The sequence below is a fragment of the Salvelinus namaycush genome, chromosome 25, assembly GCF_016432855.1.
Source record: "Salvelinus namaycush isolate Seneca chromosome 25, SaNama_1.0, whole genome shotgun sequence".
NCBI lineage: Eukaryota > Metazoa > Chordata > Actinopteri > Salmoniformes > Salmonidae > Salvelinus > Salvelinus namaycush.
Genome location: NC_052331.1, coordinates 10,192,460 through 10,207,434, shown reverse-complemented (window position 1 = coordinate 10,207,434; position 14,975 = coordinate 10,192,460). Strand labels below are relative to the sequence as shown.

Sequence of the window (14,975 nt, the reverse complement as noted above, 5' to 3'; positions counted from 1 at the left end):
AAACATACATGTCTTGTGTAACATGATGTCCTATGAGTGTCATCTGATGAAGATCATCAAAGGTTAGTGATTCATTTTACCTATATTTCTGTTTTTTGTGACTCCTATCTTTGGCTGAAAAAATGGCTGTGTGTTTTTGTGACTTGGCTCTGACCTAACATAATCATATGTTGTGCTTTCGCTGTAAATCATTTTTGAAATCGGACACCATGGGTAGATTAACAAGATGTTTAACTTTCGTTTGCTGTATTGGACTTGTTAATGTGTTTAAGTTACATATTTCCCAAAAATATTTTTGAATTTTGCGCGCTGCCTTTTCAGCGGAATGTTGTCGGTGTTCCGCTAACCCCTGCCCCAGAAAGGATAAAGCAAATCAGACAGCATCTTTTTTTTTTTTTTTTTTTTAGATAGCCAGGGTTATGCTCCAACACTCAGACATAATTTACAAACGACTCATGTGTTTGCCACACCAGAGGCAGTAGGGATGACCAGGGATGTGCTCTTGATAAGTGTGTGAATTAGGCCATTTTCCTGTCCTGTAAGCATTCAAAATGTAACGAGTACTTTTGGGGGTCAGGCAAAATGTTTTACCGTAAAAAGTACCAATTTATTTTAGGAATGTAGTCAAATCAAAATAAAATCAAACTTTATTTGTCACATGCGCGGAATACAACAAGTGTAGACTTTACCGTGAAATGCTTACTTACAAGCCCTTAACCAACAGTGCAGTTCAAGAAGAGTTAAGAAAACATATACCAAGTAGACTAAAATAAAAAGTAAGAATAAAAAGAAACACAATAAGAATAACAATAACGAGGCTATATACAGGGGTCACCGGTACCGAGTCAGTGTGTGGGGGTACAGGTTAGTCGAGTTAATTTGTACATGTAGGTGGGGGTGAAGTTCAACACCATAGTGCCCACGAATCTCATCACTAAGCTAAGGACTCTGGGACTAAACACCTCCCTCTGCAACTGGATTGTGGAATTCCTGACGGGCCGCCCCCCAGGTGGCAAGAGTAGGCAACAACACGTCTGCCCCGCTGATCCTTAACACTGGGGCCCCCTTGGATATCCCAGGAGACATGCTATTCAGCTGCCCATGATTGTTTGATCTTACACTCTTAGAAAAAAAGGTGGCATCTAGAACCTAAAAGGGTTCATCGGCTGTCCCCATAGGATAACCCTTTGAAGAACCCTTTTGGGTTCCATGTAGAACCTTTTCCACAGATGGTTCTACCTGGAATCAAAAAGGGTTCTCTGGGGACAGCCGAATAACTCTTTTTCTTTCTTTTCTAAGAGTGTAGTATAAGTAAACTCATTAAAAAAAGAAACGTCCCTTTTTCAGGACCCTGTCTTTAAACTTCACAGATCTTTATTGTTAAGGGTTTAACACTGTTTCCCATGCTTGTTCAATGAACCATAAACAATTAATGAACATGCACCTGTGGAACGGTCGTTAAGACACTAACAGCTTACGAGACGGTAGGCAATTAAGGTCAGTTATGAAAACTTAGAACACTAAAGAGGCCTTTCTATTGACTCTGAAAAACACCAAAAGAAAGATGCCCAGGGTCCCTGCTCATCTGCGTGAACGTGCCTTAGGCATGCTGCAAGGAGGCATGAGATGTGGCCAGGGCAATAAATTGCGATGTCCGTACTGTGAGACGCCTAAGACAGCGCTACAGGGAGACAGGACGGACAGCTGATCGTCCTCGCAGTGGCAGACCACGTGTAACAACACCTGCACAGGATCGGTACATCTGATAATCACACACAGGTATAGGATGGCAACAACAACTGCCCGAGTTACACCAGGAATGCACAGTTCCTCCATCAGTGCTCAGACTGTCCGCAATAAAGAGAGGCTGGACTGAGGGCTTGTAGGCCTGTTGTAAGGCAGGTCCTCACCAGACATCACCGGCAACAATGTCGCCTATGGGCACAAACCCACCGTCGCCGGAGATGGTCGGATTCACGTTTATCGTCGAAGGAATGGGCGTTACACCGAGGCCTGTACTCTGGAGTGGGTACGATTTGGAGGTGGAGGGTTCGTCATGGTCTGGGGCGGTGTGTCACAGCATCATCGGACTGAGCTTGTTATTGCAGGCAATCTCAATGCTGTGTGTTACAGGGAAGATATCCTCCTCCCTCATGTGGTACCCTTCCTGCAGGCTCATCCTGACAGGACCCTCCAGCATGACAATGCCACCAGCCATACTGCTCGTTCTGTGCGTGATTTCCTGCAAGACAGGAATGTCAGTGTTCTGCCATGGCCAGTGACGAGCCCGGATCTCAATCCCATTGAGCATGTCTAGGACCTGTTGGATCGGGCTAGGGACATTCCCTGGGACAAACTCTGTCCGGGACAATGTCTTCAGGATTATGGAGCGGTGTGTTTTATAAAAAGTTGTTTGAATACTACAACATGTATTAGGGAAGATTAAGCAAAACTTTACCATTTAGAGAGGAGTTAAACATTTTCATTATCCAACTACTGTCTAATTTCGATTTCCTGTTTCTTAAAATGTTTCAGATTGATGACCAATGAATTAATGTCCCACTTCAACATGAAGGAGCAGACATGCCTTTGCTACCACTTTTAGTAGATTCTGACTGTTAAAGATATTTTACTGAGCGTTACTGTTATGTTGTCTCCTGCATGCCCACATTATGCCAATTGTTAATTATTCATTTTGATTTTTTATACCTACAGTAAGTGTAATGAAAATCCAGAAAACTCAGGAGGTTGATGTTTTGCGGGCACTCTGGAAAGTCCAGAAATGTGCCCCTGTGAGCCGTGTTGGAGAAGGACGCAAAGTATGTATATGAGCAAGTTGCTATTTGTTAAAGACTAAGCTAAGCTATATAACTGCCACAAAATTCTTCAACTAGTACCATGGAAATACTTTTAGCCAGCTGAGTCCACAAAGTTTCTTCAAGAATGTCCTTTTATAGTTTGCTTATTAAATATCAAATTGATAAAGTTGTAATGCGCTGATTCTCTTCACTTCAGATCTGAATCATCACATGACTCTTCAAGAGGGCCACAATGCTCCAGATCGCCTTCTTTGCTCAGAGGTCCTTGATGAGGATCTATGCCATCACACCACTTTTATTAATCATTAATCAAATACAACAATAGGCCTTTATATACTCTCAGTATTTCTATGCATGTAATGTCTGTGGGTGAATTATGAAACAATTACTGTGTGCAGATGTGTGAAAAATTGTGATGTAGATTTGTTTTGGCCATTGCTTGATCTATTTTAAATGTAAGAATATGATGCAGATTAACTTTAGTCGGTAACTATGGAAACAAATAGAAATGTAATGAAAAATGTTTTCAATATCCAACTTTATCCTCTGCAAAACTTTTACAGTACACTCTTAGAATAAAAGGGGCTATCTAGGACCTAAAAGGGTTATTCGGCTGTCCTCATAGGAGAACCCTTTGAGAACCCTGTTTGGTTCCAGGTAGAACCCTGTTTGGTTCCAGGTAGAACCCTGTTTGGTTCCAGGTAGAACCTTGTTTGGTTTCAGGTAGAACCCTTTCGGGTTGTATGTAGGACCGTTTCGGGTTCTATGTAGGACCCTTTCCACAGAGGGTTCTACATGGAAACCAAAAGGGTTCTTTGTCGAACCAAAAAAAGGTTCTTCTATACGACAGCTGAAGAACCCTTTTGGAATCCTTTTTTCTAAGAGTGTGGTTAATGAGCTGTAGTCAGGTGGTCATTACCAGGTTATGATGAGGTCCTAACTATGACCAGTAGGCTACATAATACAACACATAATATAGTGGTCAGAATTATGACCAGCTGGTCAGATAGAGGTCACAATTATTACCAACTGGTTGTATGGCGGTCAGAAAAAGTCATATTCTGGTCAGTAAAAAGGCAAAAAAAAAAAATAATCAACCAGTTTGCGACTAGAATAAGATGTCATAAAAATAAGTATTTTCAACCAGGTTTTGCCGACTGGTCATATGGTTTTCAGAAAAATATAATTTCCCAACCAGTTAGTGACCAGAATTGGACGTCATACTGATGTCTTTTCAACCAGGTTTTTCCCACTAGGTATGCAATGAGAGGGGCGAGAGATCAAATAACATTTTATTTGTCACGTGGGCCGAATACAACAGGTGCAGACCTTACCGTAAAATGCTTACTTACAAGCCCTTAACCAACAATGCAGTTCAAGAAAGAGTAAAGAAAATATTTACTAAATAAACTAAAGTAAAACTTAAAAAGTAAAAAATTAAATAACAATAACGAGGCTATATTTGTATTTATTTATTTTATTTCACCTTTATTTAACCAGGTATGCAAGTTGAGAACTAGTTCTCATTTACAATTGCGACCTGGCCAAGATAAAGCAAAGCAGTTTGACACATACAACAACACAGTTACACATGGAGTAAAACAAACATACAGTCAATAATACGGTAGAAAAATAAGTCTGTATACAATGTGAGATAAGGGAGGTAAAGGCAAAAAAAAGGCCATGGTGGCGAAATAAATACAATATAGCAAGTAAAACACTGTAATGGTAGATTTGTAGTGGAAGAATGTGCAATGTAGAGATAGAAATAATGGGGTGCAAAGGAGCAAAATAAATAAATACAGTAGGGGGAGAGGTAGTTGTTTGGTCTAAATTATAGATGGGCTATGTACAGGTGCAGTAATCTGTGAGCTGCTCTGACAGCTGGTGCTTAAAGCTAGTGAGGGAGATAAGTGTTTCCAGTTTCAGAGATTTTTGTAGTTCGTTCCAGTCATTGGCAGCAGAGAACTGGAAGGAGAGGTGGCCAAAGTAAGAATTGGTTTTGGGGGTGACCCGAGAGATACACCTGCTGGAGCGCGTGCTACAGGTGGGTGCTGCTATGGTGACCAGCGAGCTGAGATAAGGGGGGACTTTACCTAGCAGGGTCTTGTAGATGACCTGGAGCCAGTGGGTTTGGCGACTAGTATGAAGCCAGGACCAGCCAACGAGAGCGTACAGGTCGCAGTGGTGGGTAGTATATGGGGCTTTGGTGACAAAACGGATGACACTGTGATAGACTGCATCCAATTTATTGAGTAGGGTATTGGAGGCTATTTTGTAAATGACATCGCCGAAGTCGAGGATCGGTAGGATGGTCAGTTTTACAAGGGTAAGTTTGGCAGCATGCTTTGTTTCGAAATAGGAAGCCAATTCTAGATTTAACTTTGGATTGGAGATGTTTGATGTGAGTCTGGAAGGAGAGTTTACAGTCTAACCAGACACCTAGGTATTTGTAGTTGTCCACATATTCTAGGTCAGAACCATCCAGAGTAGTGATGTTGGACGGGCGGGCAGGTGCAGGCAGCGATCGGTTGAAGAGCATGCATTTAGTTTTACATGTATTTAAGAGCAATTGGAGGCCACGGAAGGAGAGTTGTATGGCATTGAAGCTTGTCTGGAGGGTTGTTAACACAGTGTCCAAAGGAGGGCCAGAAGTACACAGAATGGTGTCGTCTGTGTAGAGGTGGATCAGAGACTCACCAGCAGCAAGAGCGACATCATTGATGTATACAGAGAAGAGTCGGTCCAAGAATTGAACCCTGTGGCACCCTCATTGAGACTGCCAGAGGCCCGGACAACAGGCCCTTCGATTTGACACACTGAACTCTATCAGAGAAGTAGTTGGTGAACCAGGCGAGGCAATCATTTGAGAAACCAAGGCTATCGAGTCTGCCGATGTGGATGTGGTGATTGACAGAGTCGAAAACCTTGGCAAGGTCAATGAATACGGCTGCACAGTATTGTTTCTTATCAATGGCGGTTAGGATATCGTTTAGGACCTTGAGCGTGGCTGAGGTGCACCCATGACCAGCTCTGAAACCAGATTGCATAGCGGAGAAGGTATGGTGGGATTCGAAATAGTTGGTAATCTGTTTGTTGACTTGGCTTTCGAAGACCTTAGAAAGGCAGGGTAGGATAGATATAGGTCTGTAGCAGTTTGGGTCAAGAGTGTCCCCCCCTTTGAAGAGAGGGATGACCGCAGCTGCTTTCCAATCTTTGGGAATCTCAGATGACACAAAAGAGAGGTTGAACAGGCTAGTAATAGGAGTTGCAATAATTTCAGCAGATCATTTTAGAAAGAAAGGGTCCAGATTGTCTAGCCCGGCTGATTTGTAGGGGTCCAGATTTTGCAGCTCTTTCAGAACATCAGCTGACTGGATTTGGGAGAAGGAGTAACGGGGAAGACTTGGGCGAGTTGCTGTGGGGGGCGCAGTGCTGTTGACCGGGGTAGGGGTAGCCAGGTGGAAAGCATGGCCAGCCGTAGAAAAATGCTTATTGAAATTCTCAATTATAGTGGATTTATCGGTGGTGACAGTGTTTCCTGTCCTCAGTGCAGTGGGCAGCTGGGAGGAGGTATATATATATACAGGGGGTACCGGTACAGAGCCAATGTGTGGGGGTACAGGTTAGTTGAGGTAATTTGTACATGTAGGTAGGGGTAAAGTGACCACGCATTGATAATAAACAGTGAGTAGCAGCAGTTAAAACCAATGTAAATAGTCCGGGTGGACATTTGATTAATTGTTCAGCAGTCTTATGGCCTGGGGCTAGAAGCTGTTAAGGAGCCTTTTGGACCTAGACTTGGCGCTCCGGTACCACTTACCGTGCGGTAGCAGAGAGAACAGTCAATGACTTTGGCGCCTGGGGTCTGTGACAATTTTTTGGGCCTTCCTCTGACACCGCCTAGTCCGCCTAGGTTCTGGATGGCGGGAAGGCCCAGTGATGTACTGGACCGTACGCACTATCATCTGTAGCGCCTTACAGTCAGATGCCGAGCAGTTGCCATACCAGGCGGTGATGCAACCGGTCAGGATGCTCTCGATGGTGCAGCTGTAGAACTTTTGAGGATCGGGGGACCCATGACAAATCTTTTCAGTCTCCTGAGGGGGAAAAGGTGTTGTCGTGCCCTCTTAACGACTGTCTTAGTGTGCTTGGACCATGATAGTTTGTTGGTGATGTGGACATCAAGGAACTTGAAACTCTCGACCCGCTCCACTACAGCCCTGTCGATGTGAAGCGGGGCTGATCAGGCCTACCACTGTTGTGCAAAGTACAGATGAGACAACCAACATAAAAAATGCATTTTACATTCCAACAGGCAGACCATGAGGACAGGTATAATTTGTTCTCAGAACAGGATTCCAATATTTATGTTGATGACACTTCCCCACTACCCCTGGGTGTGTGGTGTGGACATATAACACAAAGTTAGCCTAAGATAGAAATATTGACGTAGTTTCACAGGTAATTTGAGTTCCCCACAAAGATCACATTTCTCAAACATAAGGACCATCTTTACCATTTACGATTATATTTATGTTTTTGTCTAACTTAGGTCTACCATTTATCTTCTCGTAAGGTTGGGGTGGACGCACTTTTATTGTACAAAACAATTGAAAGTAGGTGCTCATATTATGAACATTACGGTAGTTGAGGGGCGGTTACATGGGCTGATTTCCAAGTCAGTGCGTATACTTGGCCATGTCCATACCCAAACACTCCACCATATTATCGACTGGCGATACAAGAGGAATCTCAAGCAACTGTTTACGCCAACGTTTTGAAACTGATAAGAGGTAAAACAACAATAGTACAGGATTATTTTAGGACGTGATTGAAAAATGCTGCTACGTTTGTTTTTTACATAAAGGGCAGTATGTTTCTTGTGTTATTTTTCTTGTTTGGTAACCGACCAAACCTTAGTTAAGGCAATATGTTAAGCGTGTTTTGCTCTTTCTCGCTCAATCGCTGGTTTACCAAATGATGCTCTTGTCATAATGTAACATTAAGTGTAACCAAATACGTTATCATACTGAGGTCCAGAATGACGTCGTTACCCACGATACGTTGTCAAAAGGTGGCGCTATCCCCCTATTATTTAACTGTATTTTCCTCCAGTGTAGGCTCAGTCAAGATTAATGTATGCTGTTTGCTAAAGTTTCAAACATCAAGACTTAAATTCACCATCCATTTTCATTTCCTTCCCTTTTTCCCCTCATCAGCTAATGGCCCTCTCAGGCTGGGTGTGTTTGGTGACAGGTGCCTCGCGTGGCATTGGAAGAGGCATTGCCCTGCAGCTGTCAGAGGCGGGAGCTACCGTTTACATCACTGGCCGCCAGGAGAAGACCCTGAAGGAAACTGCTGCTCAGGTGAACTTTCATACGTTCATGTGTACTAAATGTCCCAAGTACACATGAAAGTTTAATGGAGGTCCTGTGAGAAAGGTGAAAAACAAGGCTGAAAGATATTTCCACTGAATACTGTTGTTGGTAGAGTCAGAGAGACAATTCGAAGACATATTGACCACCGTGTTGTTTGGACGAAGACTAATTAACCACTTTCCTTCTCCAATCTCAATGGCAGGTGAAGGAGAGGGGTGGGAACTGTGTGCCAGTTGTATGTGATTCTTCAAGTGATGAAGACCTCAAATATCTATTTGATCAAATCCAACGTGAGCAGAATGGCAGACTGGACATCCTAGTGAACAACGCCTATGCTGGTGTACAGGTCAGTGACATCGTTGCAGGGAAAACTGTCAAGAGACTACATGACAATAAGTTATTGACAGGGTTTGTAAAAACAACACTGGTTGTTTGAAGTGACATTAGCGTATGGAGAGGGAATTTCAATCACCTTATCAAAAAAGTGTAAAAAGTCTTTATGACTAATGACGATGATGATTTGTAATGTTATTTCAGGCTATTTTCACTAACATGGGGAAGAAGTTCTGGGAAACCGATCCAACCATATGGGATTCCATGAACAACACTGGCCTTAGGTACTCTCTCATTAGTTTAGTAAGGTCTTACTTTGAACTGCACCCTATTGCAGTGTTCAGTCTCTTTGTTCTGATGGGTAGACCGCTTTCAGCTTCTGACAGTCAACTCCACCTTATACTCACGGTAGCAGATAAGTAGATAACAGTGCTTTGGTTATCTGTACGCTTTGACACTTTGCATTTTTCTCTGTCAGGGGACACTATTTCTGCTCAGTGTATGCTTCACGAATGATGGTGGCACAGGGCAGGGGCTTGATTGTGGTCATCTCTTCTATGGGAGGGTTGAGGTATCTCTTCAATGTGTCATATGGTGTTGGTAAGGCTGCGGTGAGTTCTGCCATCTCTATGCTCCTAATTGTTAATTATCTGCTCACCTCAATGACATTTCCTATTTTTAGTATGAAATAACTGTAGTCATCCAAAGTAACACAGATCTTGAACATATCACTCCCTCTTTTAAGTTCAAGTTCGTGTATTAGAGTTTGTTCAACTTTCAACAAGTGCATTTTATGCTTTATTTTTTATCTCAGCTCTGATACTCTAATCCATATCCTCTCCAGTGTGACAGGCTAGCTGCAGACACAGCAGTTGAGCTGAGAAGCAGGGGAGTGGCCTCTGTCAGCCTGTGGCCAGGAGCAGTTCAGACAGAGTTGGTGTCTCAACTCATCATTGAGAAGGATGCTCCACCGGGCGTTGATCCTAAGGTAGATGATAAACCATTAGTCAGGGCCTAAAATGTACTTTTTGGTCCACCAGCCACTGTGGCAGTTAGATTTTTAAAATCTACCCTTTAAGGGCGGGAGGTTACCGTGGTAATGGGGCCACTGTGTGTGTGAGATGGGATCTGACTAGGGTGTCTCCGCTATCAGTTAAAGCAGCAGACTCAAACAACCTGAGCTTTTGAACAAAACTATCAATAGCCAGTGTAACTGGTGTGAAATGGTTAGCGGGGTGCGCGCTAATAGCGTTTCAATCGGTGACGTCACTTGCTCTGAGACCTTGAAGTAGTTGTTTCCCTTGCTCTGCTTTTCTGGAGCGATGGGTAACGATGCTTTGTGGGAGGCAGTTGTTGATGTGTGCAGAGGGTCCCTGGTTCGAGCCCAGGTAAGGGCGAGGAGAGGGATGGAAGGAAAACTGTACACCAAGAAACACAAGGACAAAGTCTCACTTTGTAGACTTTCGAGTAAATTAGACAACTTTTATGCCTGTGCGCAGCGCCTACAAAAATGAATCTATCAGCACATCACTCAGTGCACAGCTCTCCATCCAGGCGGTGTTGCTGCGTGAGGGGGGGATATAGGATTCGTATTTCTTTGTGTGACTAGCAGCTATGAAAGAAAACAGCAGAAATACTTTGAAAACAGGTACTGCAGCATTTTTCTACTATAAATCGCAATATGCACATGTGCTCATACTTGACTTTTGACTATTTTTATTCGCAAATGTCATGCTCGCACTGTAGAGCCTGGCAAATTGACCAACCGCCAACATGGCTGGTGAAATAGATATTCTTACCTGCCAATACTTAAATCTACCTGCATTTGGCTGATGGCGGGTGTTAATTTTATGCCTTGATTAGAGTATTGCCATTCAGTATGGGTGGTTTGAGAGGCTAATGCAGTTTTCTCCAAGTTCAGTAACCTGAAAATAAGGCTGTGTGGCTTGTGCACCAGATTATTTGCTAAATTATACATTTTCATAGGCTTTACTAGTTATTCTCTCTTACTGTATTGAGTTTGTGAAATGACATAACTCCCTGTTTCTCTCAGTTCAGATCCTTCTTTGCCAATGGAGAAACCACAGAGCTGAGTGGGAAGTGCATTGTTGAGCTGGCGAAAGGTACATTATGCTACAGCATGTACATGGCCATGCACCATTATATTTCTACAGTTGATAATAAAGCCATATTTTTATTCAAATGGGAAAAAAATAAACAAATGTAGCTTCTAAGCAAAATACAATTTCTCAAGCAAGAATTTAGCTATGACTGTCTGGGAGTGGCCTGAGGGGTCTAATTGGATGAGCCTAATGGGAGGGTTGTGTTACCTGAAATTGATTTTATTGGCAGAGAGGATGGCAAACTCTTTGTTATTGGTCTATTAACTTATACCGTGACGTCCAAAAATCCCACTCAGCCAAACAAGCTGAAATTTCAGGCGGTCTTTTCAAACAGGTCTTACACTAAAAGTGTAAACATTTTAGCAGTCGTGCTTATCCAGAGCGACTTAGACTTAGACTGAGTGCATACATTTTCATACTTCTTTTTTCATACTGGTCCCCCATGGGAATTGAACCCACAACCAACTGACCTACACGAGACCATAATTTTCACAATTTTATAGTATTATTGCAAACTCATAGTGTGGAAATATACATACATACATACATACATGCATGCATACATACATACATACATACAGTTGAAGTTGGAAGTTTACATACACTTAGGTTAAATTAGCTCATTTTTCAACCACTCCACAAATTTCTTGTTAACAAACTATAGTTTTGCAAGTCAGTTAGGACATCTACTTTGTGCATGACACAAGTAATTTTTCCAACAATTGTTTACAGACAGATTATTTCACTTATAATTTACGGTATCACAATTCCAGTGGGTCAGAAGTTTACATACACTAAGTTGACTGTGCCTTTAAACAGCTTGCAAATTTCCAGAAAATTATGTTATGGCTTTAGAAGCTTCTGATAGGCTAATTGACATCATTTGAGTCAATTGGAGGTGTACCTGTGGATGTATTGCAAGGCCTACCTTCCAACTCTGCCTCATTGCTTGACATCATTGGAAAATCAAAATAAATCAGCCAAGACCTCAGAAAAATTATTGTAGACCTCTACAAGTCTGGTTCATCCTTGAGAGCAATTTCCAAACGCCTGAAGGTACCACGTTCATCTGTACAAACAATAGTACGTAAGTATAAACACTGTGGTAACACGCAGCGGTCATACCGCTCAGGAAGGAGACAAGTTCTGTCTCCTAGAGATGAACGTACTTTGGTGTGAAAAGTGAAAATCAATCCCAGAACAACAGCAAAGGACCTTGTGAAGATGCTGGAGGAAACGGGTACAAAAGTATCTATATCCACAGTAAAACGAGTCCTATATCGACATAATCTGAAAGGCCGCTCAGCAAGGAAGAAGCCACTGCTCCAAAGCCGCCATAAAAAAGCCAGACTACAGTTTGCAACTGCACATAGGGACAAAGATCGTACTTTTTGGAGAAATGTCCTCTGGTCTGATGAAACAAATTAGAACTGTTTGGACATAATGACCATCGTTATGTTTTGAGGAAAAGGGGGAGGCTTGCAAGCCGAAGAACACCATCCCAACCGTGAAGCACAGGGGTGACAGCATCATGTTGTGGGGGTGCTTTGCTGCAGGAGGGACTGGTGCACTTCACAAAATCGATGGCATCATGAGAAAGGAAAATTATGGATATATTGAAGCAACATCTCAAGACATCAGTCAGGAAGTTAAAGCTTGGTCACAAATGGGTCTTCCAAATGGACAATGACCCCAAGCATACTTCCAAAGTTGTGGCGAAATGGCTTAAGGACAACAAAGTCAAGGTATTGGAGTGGCCATCACAAAGCCCTGACCTCAATCCCATAGAACATTTGTGGGCAGAACTGAAAAAGCGTGTGCGAGGAAGGAGGCCTACAAACCTGACTCCGTTACACCAGCTCTGTCAGGAGGAATGGGCCAAAATTCACCCAACTTATTGTGGGAAGCTTGTGGAAGGCTATCCAAAACATTTGACCCAAGTTAAACAATTTAAAGGCAATGCTACCAAATACTAATTGAGTGTATGTAAACTTCTGACACACTGGGAATGTGATGAAAGAAAGCTGAAATAAATCACTCTACTATTATTGACATTTCACATTCTTAAAATAAAGTGGTGATCCTAGCTGACCTAAGACAGGGAATTTTTACTAGGATTAAATGTCAGGAATTGTGAAAAACTGAGTTTAAATGTATTTGGCTAAGGTGTATGTAAACTTCCGACTTCAACTGTATATATAAACACAGGAAAATCACATTTTTTGACTGCACGGCCCCTTTAACAACAAAACAGACTGACTATCCTTTGAAGATTACATTGTTTTAGATCTGGGCTTTCACCTTTACTGTTTTGCATATTTGTCATTCCAGTTTAATTTGTGTTTTGAATTCTTTTTATGATTTGAAGATAAAAACCTGATGTCGCTGTCAGGAAAAGTGTTGATGACCTGTGACCTGTCTAGGCGATACGGAATACAAGATGTTGACGGTAAAATATCACTCCCATCACTAATTTTAGTTAAGTGAACGGGTATCATGGACATTTGCAATAGGCTAAATATCGAGGGTAGGCTATTATTTGAATGCTGGTGACATGATGATCGGTGCTTGGCTGCCAATTATCATATAAAATGATATTGCTCTTAAGCCATATGCCATCATATAACCCCCTGTCTACTTAATCAGCAAACTCTTGTCTAGAGAGCATGTGCCAAAACCAGATTGGGCAATTTTGTTATTTATTGCAGCAGTTTTTGTGACAAAACCATCGGTAGAGTTGAAAATGTAATGGAAACCCATTTAACTTGTCTTTTATTCAGTGCATTGGAACTTATGTGCACTCTGTCACCATGCACAGCCTTTTATCTGCAACAAGTCAGTTTGATGGCAACACCTCTAGTGGGAAAATGTGCATATATTGTACAATATTCACATAAATCTGTCGCCAATTGGATGGAAACCTAGCTATTGTAGTGTGTACACATTTATTACCCCCCCCCCCCCCCAAAAAAAAAGATATCTATTTGCATGCAGAACTGTACATAGGCCTAGACAACACACTCTGTCTTAATATTTTACGTACTTCTCCCTCTTTCTTTCAGGCCGCAGTGTGACTGACTACACCTCCCTTAAATTCCTCCTGACCCAGGTCCCATATCTTTCCTGGCTCTCCTCGATCGTACCCTCATTCTTCCGGGTTCCTCGGTTTGTTCTTACCCTCACCAACGGACGTTTCTGAGCCACCCCAAACTCCTCTGTGACACACAGATTACTGCAGTGTCAGTAATCTACATTTAAATGGTATTCCTATACATTGAATACTAAATAATTTATAATTCTGTGTTCATTTGCATAAGAAGGATCTGCACTAGTGTACTGAATTTACAGTATTATATGAATATTACAAAAGTTTATAAGCTTGTATGTGATTAAACTTGCCTATTGCCTCTGACTGTCATACATACATTGGGAAATGCCCCATACAGTACATGTCAAAACCAATGAGTGGAATGGTATCCAATACATCACACATGGTTTCCATAAACACATGGTTTCCATGTGATTGATGCCATTCCATTCTCTCTGTTCCAGACATTATTATGATATGTCCTCACCTTAACAGTCAAAACAAAAGGACTGATAACTTTCTTTGACAAAATGCTATTTTTGAGGCGATCAAAATGAAGGTATGCTGATTTTTTTTTTTTTTTAAATGAAGGTATAATGACTATAACGCTATACTGAATATTTCATCGTATGAACAGAAATTCCAGCTGTTATGTTTAGCTGCATTTAAAAACACTATGCAAATGTGAACGCATTTTGTAATACTGATAAGTAAATAAAATTCTTTACATTCCTATACCAACTTGATACTATTTGTTATGTCTGTGAAGCGGGCTCTTTACTTTTCACTCATCTAGCATACTTTTCACTCATCTAGCAAACTGGGGCCATACAGTTTCTCCGGCCTCACAAGTGGTGCAGCGGTCTAAGGCACTGCTTGAGGCGTCCACTACAGACCCAGATTTGATGTCAGGCTGTGTCACATCCGGCTGTTACCGGGAGACCCATGAGGCGGCGCACAATTGGCTCAGCGTCATCCGGGTTAGAGGAGGGTTTGGCCGGGATTTCTTTTCTGTTTTTGCAAGCTGACTTCGGTTGCCAGCTGGACGGTGTTTCCTCCGAAACATTGGTGCGGCTGTCTTCCGGGTTAAGTGAGCGGTGTGTCAAGAACGAGTGTGGCTTGGCAGGGTTGTGTTTGAGGACGCAAGGCTCTCGACTTTCGCCTCTCCCAAGTCCGTAGGGGAGTTGCAGCGATGGAACAAGACTAACTACCAATTAGATATTCCAAAAAA

At 42.2% G+C, this 14,975-nt stretch overlaps 1 protein-coding gene across 1 annotated transcript; it reads left to right on the top strand.

Moving 5' to 3' along the window:
• The first annotated feature begins 7,495 nt into the window (after positions 1-7,495).
• On the top strand, positions 7,496-14,485 carry dhrs1 (dehydrogenase/reductase (SDR family) member 1). The gene is made up of 9 exons (XM_038963714.1): positions 7,496-7,615; positions 8,042-8,188; positions 8,403-8,546; positions 8,738-8,817; positions 9,012-9,144; positions 9,378-9,521; positions 10,587-10,656; positions 13,025-13,105; positions 13,719-14,485. The coding sequence occupies exons 2-9, from the start codon at positions 8,045-8,047 to the stop codon at positions 13,853-13,855; spliced, it is 933 nt and encodes a 310-aa protein (XP_038819642.1). The 5' UTR covers positions 7,496-7,615; positions 8,042-8,044; the 3' UTR covers positions 13,856-14,485.
• Positions 14,486-14,975: the final 490 nt, after the last annotated feature.